Source organism: Vombatus ursinus, unplaced genomic scaffold, assembly GCF_900497805.2.
Source record: "Vombatus ursinus unplaced genomic scaffold, bare-nosed wombat genome assembly UNPS02000582.1, whole genome shotgun sequence".
Classification (NCBI taxonomy): Eukaryota; Metazoa; Chordata; class Mammalia; order Diprotodontia; family Vombatidae; genus Vombatus; species Vombatus ursinus.
The window spans coordinates 10,135,061-10,143,670 of NW_020940360.1; the positions used below are offsets into that span (position 1 = coordinate 10,135,061).

The window sequence follows — 8,610 nt, forward strand, 5'->3', positions numbered from 1 at the left end:
TAGAAGTATCAGAAGAGTCAGCAAAGTGAAGTCTCAGGATATTTGTAATGCATAAGAAAGTTCTGCCCAAATCCTGATAAGTCCCAGAGAATCTTCTCCCAACTATCTTTTAGCCAGACACCCTACATCCTCAACTGGAAAACAGCCTAAGTTTCACTGGCCTATCGTCCACTTCTTTATCCACCAAAATCTAAATTTCCCTTTTCAGACTTGGCATATGTCTTTCCTACCTTTCTTTTGCCTCTGTGCCATACTGTCTCTTTCTCTCAACTGGGTGCTTTTTTTTTCTTTGCTGGTATGGCTATATCTTTTTGCCCTTTTATAATTTCGTAGACCTCTCCCCCTTATATTCTTTCCTCATTTATCCTCCCTTCCAGTTTTTACTACTGACTCCTTTTAAAATAGCATTTACTTTGCAAATTACTATTATGTAAATTATTAAGTGTTTACATTGATTCTTTTGTTTTCACAGACTGAAGGAGCTGGACTTGCTACCTGCATTGAACTCTGTGTGAAAGCTCTGCGATTGGACTCTGCTGAAAACACTGAAGTGAAAATATCTATTTGCAAAACCATATCATGCTTGTTGCCTGAAGATCTGGAGGTCAAGCGTGCTTGTCAACTGAGTGAATTTCTTCTTGAACCCACAGTTGATGCATACTATGCTGTTGAAATGTTGTATAACCAGCCCGACCAGAAATATGATGAAGAGAATCTTCCAATACCCAATTCACTGCGCTGTGAGCTCTTACTTGTGTTAAAAATGCAGTGGCCCTTTGATCCAGAATTCTGGGACTGGAAAACCTTAAAGCGACAGTGTCTTGCTTTAATGGGAGAGGAGGCATCTATTGTGTCTTCAATTGATGAACTAAATGACAGTGAAGTGTATGAAAAGGTAGAAGACTACCAAGGAGAAAGAAAAGAAACTTCTGTGAATGGACTTTCTGGCTGTTTTGATGAAGCCACAAGCCTTCTTAAAGGCATACAAGATGAGAAAGAAAAAAAGAAAGAAATTAAAAAGTTAAGAGAGAGAGGATTTATATCAGCGAGATTTAGAAACTGGCAAGCCTACATGCAGTATTGTGTTCTATGTGACAAAGAGTTCCTGGGTCATAGAATAGTAAGACATGCACAGAAGCATTATAAAGATGGGGTTTACAGTTGCCCAATCTGTGCAAAAAACTTTAATTCTAAAGAAACTTTTGTTCCTCATGTGACTTTACATGTTAAACAGTCTAGTAAAGAGAGACTGGCTGCTATGAAACCATTGAGGAGATTAGGAAGACCTCCTAAAGTACCAGCCACCAGTCAGAATCAAAAGACTGTTACTGTAACCAAACAAGAACAACGACCCATAAAAAAGAATAGTCTTTATTCTGCTGATTTCATTTTGTTCAATGACAATGATGGTTCAGATGATGAAAATGATGACAAAGATAAATCTTATGAACCTGATGCGATTCCCGTTCAAAAACCAATACCTGTCAATGAATTCACTTGCCCTGTAGCTTTCTGTAAAAAGGGTTTTAAATACTTTAAAAATTTAATTGCTCATGTCAAGGGACACAAAGATAATGAAGAAGCTAAGCGTTTCCTTGAAATGCAAAGCAAAAAAGTTATTTGCCAGTATTGTCGGAGGCATTTTGTAAGTGTTACTCATCTCAATGATCATTTACAAATGCACTGTGGCAGTAAACCCTATATATGTATACAGATAAAATGTAAGGCAGGTTTTAACAGTTATGCAGAGCTTTTAACACACAGAAAAGAACACCAGGTCTTTAGAGCAAAATGTATGTTTCCTAAGTGTGGCAGAATATTTTCAGAAGCCTATCTACTTTATGATCATGAAGCACAGCACTATAATACCTATACCTGCAAATTCACAAGTTGTGGGAAAGTTTATCGTTCTCAGAGTGAGCTCGAAAAGCATTTGGATGATCACAATACTGAAAAAGTGCTGCCTCCTGAAGCCCAAAACAGTACAGCTGATGAGTCAATTCAGCCTTCAAAAGTGAGTGGAAACACAGGTGAAAATATAAAAAATGAGAAATTTGTGCTTCCTTCAGAAAGTAACACTGGTAACAACTTAGCAATAGATGGAAACAGTGCTTGGGATCAAAACAAAACAGAATCAGTTGTGATTGAGCAAGCCAAAATATCCACCACTGAGCTTGGGCAGGCTGGTACACTTCTGTCAGATGGTTCAGAACACCCTGCTATCCCTTTTCTTCCAGCAAATGAAGCAGCTGCATTAACCCATAACATTAAGGTGTCCCTCAGCCAAGAACTCCAGGATAATATTGTGAAGCAGGAAAAATTGGCTGCTGCAGGCTGTATGATGAATGTTAATAAATCTGTGGGTACACAATTATGTACAAACGTTAAAGATGCTTGTAATGAGTCTTGTCTTCCAGGTTTGCAGGAAAGAAAAGAGAGTAATAGTAATTGTTTGAGTCAAGGTCAGCATGTTCAGAATACTTCAGCAAATTCTGATCCTCTTAAAATAGGTGATCTTGCACCTCAACAAGTTAACAACCTGATGACCTTTACCTTGCCAAATCAGGCAGTATTTCAAAACAATTTACCTATTTCCAAACTTGACTTTGAAGGTAATGCTAAAACTACATCTAGTCTTTATAATTTGCCACTTAAGACATTAGAAGGTATCACATTTGTTCCACCACAACCCAATCTGAGCAGTCCTTTAGTGACTCCACCTCTTCCACCACCTGTGCCACTACCACCTGTTCCGCAGACTGTTCCACCACCAGTTCCCCCACCTGTTCCCCCATCAGCTCCAGTTCAGAAATTCTGTTGTCAGGTTGAAGGATGTACTCGATCTTATAATTCTTCACAAAGTATTGGAAAACATATGAAAACAGCACATCCTGACCAGTATGCTGCATTTAAAATGCAGCGTAAAAGCAAAGGAAGACAGAGATCCAGCAACTTAAATATGCCAAACGATGGGAAATGTGTATATTTTATGCCATCACAGGTGAGCAGTTCCAGTAATACTGTTTTTACACCACAGACCAAAACCAGTGTGAAACCTACTTGTTCAGCCCAGTTGCCACATGTTTCAACTCCTCTTTTTCCAACTCATCTAGAAAATTTATCAAACCCATTGTTGCCCTCTGTGGAAAGTGTCATAAGTACAAATATACCTTCTCATGTTAAAAGTGAACCGGGTGCTGTATTATGTTCTCCAATGGAAAATTTGTCAAATGCAGCATTGCCATCGCAGTTGGAAGATATAGCAAAAACAGTTTTGCCATTGAATATTGACAGTGGTTCAGATCCTTTCCTTCCTTTGCCTACAGAAAGCAACTCAATATCTCTTTTTCCTTCACCAGCAGATAATGGGACTAATTCAGTCTTTTCCCAGCTGGAAAACAATGCAAATCAGTTCTCACAAATTGAAGGAAATACTAATTCTGCCTTCATAAAGGAAGAAAATGCTCAAAATAGAGTTTTTGCTTCAGAAGTAAACACTACAAACAGCTTCAGTGTCACCACCCCTCAACATCCAGCACCAGAAAAAAATAAAAAAGACCGGGGACGGGGTCCAAATGGTAAAGAAAGAAAACCAAAACATAACAAAAGGGCTAAGTGGCCAGCAATAATTAGAGATGGTAAATTTATCTGTAGCAGGTGTTACAGGGTTTTTACCAATCCCAGATCACTAGGTGGACATTTATCTAAACGGTCCTACTGTAAGCCACTGGAAGGATCAGAAATTTCTCAAGAAGCTTTGCAGAGTAATAGTCAGCCCTCTCTTCTTGCCAACATGATACTCTCTACAAATGCAATAAATGTCCAGCAACCACAACAACCTACCTTCAATTCAGAAACATGTTTTAAGGATCCATCATTTCTTCAGCTGCTTACATCTGAAAGTCGACCATCAACATTTTTACAAAATACATTTCCTCGTGCTGGTGTGACTAATTTTAATACCACTGTGAATGAGGAAGGAAGTGAAATTATTAAACAAGCCTTGGAGACTGCTGGCATTACCAGTACATTTGAGAATACAGATATTCTTTCACACATGGTTCCAGCAACTTGTGTCACTGATGCAACTCAAGTAAATGCAGCAATTATACCCAATCCGGATGTTTCTCCTTTATTGCAGACTGTCTGTCACCCAAATACTCTGCTAACAGACCAAAACAGGACACTGAGCACCAAAGCTCCTTCCATAGATGACTGCAGCAACTTACCAGTATTTCCATCAGATGAATTACTACTGAAGACTGTTGAAAATGGTTTGTGCTCTGGTTCATTTCCCAGTTCTGTTGGATCTTCACAAAATTTTACCACTAATAATTCACGTGCTTCAGTGATAAATAGTACCCAGAATGCAAGAGCTAGTCATTTAAATAAAAAGGGCAACTGTGCTTCTAAGAGAAAAAGGAAAGCTGCTCCCCCATTGCTTGAGAATAGTCCTCAGAACTTAGTAACAAATGATTTAACAGCAATGGGATTATTAGCAAAGAGCATTGAAGGAAATGCACAGATACCAACTGATAGTCTTCAGCCTCAGGCATTAGTGGAAAATTTCACACAGAAGTTAAATAATGTTGACAATCAATTGTTTATGGCCAGTATCAAAGGAAACTTCAAAGCAAATCTTGAGTCCCATGCTGCATTAACTCCTTTAACAATAAAAACTGAAAATGGAGATTCCCAAATGATGGCTATGAATTCATGTACTACATCAGTAAACTCTGACTTGCAGATTTCTGAAGACAGTGTTATACAAAACTTTGAAAAGACTCTTGAAATTATTAAAACTGCTATGAGTTCTCAAATACTCGAAGTTAAAAGTGAAATACAAGATGTTATTGGAGCATCACAAAATTCACAGATCGGTTATAACACCCAGACCCCTTCTTCAGTAAATGTAATGCGAAATTCTAAAATGTCTGATATGTCTCAGTTTTCATTGCACAGAGATATCACTACTGCAAGTGACAACTCTCCTAAGCCTGAAATGCCACCTAAGGATGATTTTCAAGTATTAGAAATTTTGGAAGGCTTACAGAAATTAAAGTTAGAAAATGATGTGTATATTCCTCTTTCTGATAAGGTTCCCTCGTGTCTACCAGTGAATGCATCTGCTGCTTTGGCTTCCACACCAGTTAAAGCAACCTCAAATACCGTAGTCATTCAGCAGATTTCTGAAGTGGGAAACAACATTCAGTTTAGTGATAAAGTTAATAAACCTTTTGTATGCCAAGACCCAGGCTGTAGCTACAGTGCTATGACAAAGGATGCCTTATTTAAACACTATGGTAAAATTCATCACTATACTGCAGAGATGATTATGGAAATAAAGAAACATCAACTCAAGTATGCTCCATTCAAATGTGTAGTAACTACCTGTCCAAAAACATTTACAAGAAATTCTAATCTCCGGGCACACTGTCAATTGGTACATCATTTCACAACAGAAGAAATGGTCAAATTAAAAATTAAAAGACCTTATGGAAAAAAATCTCAGAATGAAAATGTAACAGCAGCCCCACAGGTTGTGGAAATAAAAAAACAGACCTCTTTGACAGTAGAAAATAAAAGTGAAGTACAGCCTCCAATAGAAGTTGAGGCACAAAAGGAAATTGCCATAAATAATGTGGCAATGACTGCAGAAACACACCTTATAGAAAAAAAAAATCCTGAAAAAACAGAAAGTTCTCCACCGAGTACAGCCACCACAGAGCAGTGTGACATACATTCTTCAAATAACATACAGACAAAAGGACGAAAAAATAGGAGGCATAAAAAAGAGAAGGAGGAGATAAAGCGCAAGAAACCAGAAACTCAGTCTCCTGAGGTGCCAACAAGATATAGTCCCTATAGACCATATAGGTGTGTCCATCAGGGTTGTTTTGCAGCTTTTACAATACAGCAGAACTTGATTCTTCATTACCAGGCTGTGCATAAATCAGATCTACCTGTATTCCCTGTGGAGATTGAAGAAGAAAGTGAGGCTTGTAAAGAAAGTGAAGAAGCTGAAACTAAGCAAACTGTGAAAGAATTCCGATGTCAAGTGAGTGACTGCTCTCGAATTTTTCAAGAGATCACTAGTTTGATACAGCACTACATGAAACTTCATGAGATGACTGCTGAAGAAATTGGAAGTATGCCTTCCTCCTTAGATTGTGGAAGATTTCCATGTGATCAGTCCCATTGTAAATCTTCATTTACTACATGTTTGAACTATATTCTTCATCTTGAGATGAACCATGGAATCAAGTTCAGGCCCAAAAAAATGGAGGATGATGGTATATACAAATGTGATTGTGAAGGCTGTGACCGAATTTATGCAACTAGATCTAATCTACTACGACACATTTTTAATAAACATAATGACAAACATAAAGCTCACTTAATTAGGCCAAGAAGATTGACACCTGGTCAGGAAAACATATCAAGTAAAGCAAACCAAGAGAAATCAAGATCTAAACATCGAGGGGCAAAACACAACAGGTCTGGAAAAGAGGGAAGCAAAGCTAAAAACAAACGAAAGAAAAATGTTATTTCGGAAAATAAAAATTCAAAAGCTGAGCAGATTGAAGAAAATAAACCTTATTCTTTGAAACGTGGAAAGCATGTGTATTCTATAAAAGCTAGGAATGATGCTTTATCAGAGTGTACGAGCAGATTTGTAACACAATACCCATGTATGATAAAAGGATGTACATCAGTTGTTACAAGTGAGAACAATATAATTAGACATTATAAATGCCACAAGTTATCAAAGTCATTTACTTCTCAACACCGTGATCTTCTCATTGTCTTCAAACAGTGTTGTCCCTCACAAGTAAAAGATACTTCTTCTGAACAAGAAGTTGATAAAAAAAGTGATGTGAAAGAATCTGATACATGTACATCAGAGAGCAGTAATGACTCAAGTACACCAGTTCCTCAGAGTGAGATTGAAAAAGATGAAATGGATGAACTAACAGAATTGTTTATTACAAAACTGATTAATGAAGACAGCACAACCGTGGAGAACCAAGAAGATAACTCAACTTCATGTGTAAGTAATGATCTTCAGGAAAATACTACCTGCCAGTCTGAAAAACAACAGTCAAATAACTTAAAGAGAGCAAATAAAGAAAAAACTGTCTCACAAAGCAAAAAGAAGAAAGTTGAAAAACCTGAAGAAATTTTGGCAGTTGAAGTAAGTAGCATGCATAAAGAAGAAGAAACAGCAGTTGCAATTCAAACCACAGAGGAGCAACCTACAACTTTTGACTGGAGTTCATTTAAACCAATGGGATTCGAAGTATCATTTCTCAAGTTTCTTGAGGAGTCTGCAGTGAAGCAGAAGAAAAATGCTGACAAGGACCATCAAAACAATGGAACTAAAAAAGGCTCTCACTCAAACTCAAAAAAATCTACTGACAAGACATCTTTGGCAAGTGGTGATCACATATGGACATGTTCTGAAAGTGAGACCTTTGTCCAGTTTGCCAATCCATCACACCTTCAGTGCAGTGAAAATGTAAAAATTGTTTTAGACAAGACTCTTAAAGATTGCACTGACCTTGTGTTAAAGCAGCTTCAGGAAATGAAACCTACTGTCAGTTTGAAAAAACTTGAAGTACATTCAAATGATGCAGATCTTTCAGTCACAAAAGAAATAAGTAGGGGTAATGACAATGGAGAATTGCAGAACTGATAGCTACTATACTCTGAACGTGACCTATACATTTTTATTTTGAATAGGAAGCCATCAAGCATGCTAGTAATTGTGAAGACTTTTTTAAATTTTTGTTGTTGTTATTGTTGTTGTTGATGTGAATTAACCTGGAAAAAAAAATCATGACATTAGTCATGTAAAATTTTTTGGTTTTATCCCTATGGGACTTGAACATAATCATTGCTTCAGTTTTTGTAAATAGTTGAGCTAAACCTCAAATTTCTATAAAAACAAAACAAAACGAAACTGTCCTTTCCATGAATTAAATCTTTGTGAATTGTCTGTGATTGGTATCTTTCACCAGGTCACTGCTCATGTATAACAGTACTCTTTATTTGTAGATACCTTTTTTGTATATATTTATTGTAAATCATTTGCTGCCACCAGCAGTCTGTAAGTCTAAACTATTAAATGACGCATTTATATTCGGAATTTTAATTTGTAACTAAGTGATCAAGTTTTTAAAAATTGTCTTTAATTGTTTTAAATTAAGAACTTTTTGAACTAAAGCTAGAAAATCTGCCATATCCAGTTTATTTTGCGTACAGCATTTATTTACCAGAGGAGTTTGATGAAGTCACATTTCATAGGGTAAACACATTATACTGACAACATGCTAGTATTTCTAAGTTTACCATCCAGTATCTTTGGATGGATGGCATTCATGTGTAGTTAACTCATTCTTTTAACATTTTCCTAAAGCTACACTTTTTTTCCCCCTCAGTGCTTCTACCTGGACATAGAATTAAATAAATACAATGGAAATGTGAATAAAGAATTTACATCAGAGATTTTTAAACAATTGGTATTAAAGAATTCGTTGTGAATGTGATAGAAAATTTAGTAGTGTGGAGCAGTGTATATATATTTGAGGTGGTAAATTGTGAAGTAGC

The 8,610-nt window shown here is 36.8% G+C and overlaps 1 protein-coding gene across 3 annotated transcripts in view; it reads left to right on the top strand.

The window, feature by feature from the left end:
- ZNF292 (zinc finger protein 292) overlaps nucleotides 1–8,149 on the top strand; it is a 107,736-nt gene extending 99,587 nt beyond the window's left edge. For all 3 annotated transcript variants that reach the window (XM_027854962.1, XM_027854971.1, XM_027854979.1), the window contains one exon: nucleotides 473–8,149. In XM_027854962.1, the coding sequence (XP_027710763.1) occupies nucleotides 473–7,696 (7,224 nt within the window). In that variant the 3' untranslated portion in view covers nucleotides 7,697–8,149. The remainder of the gene's footprint in view (nucleotides 1–472) is intronic.
- Nucleotides 8,150–8,610: the final 461 nt, after the last annotated feature.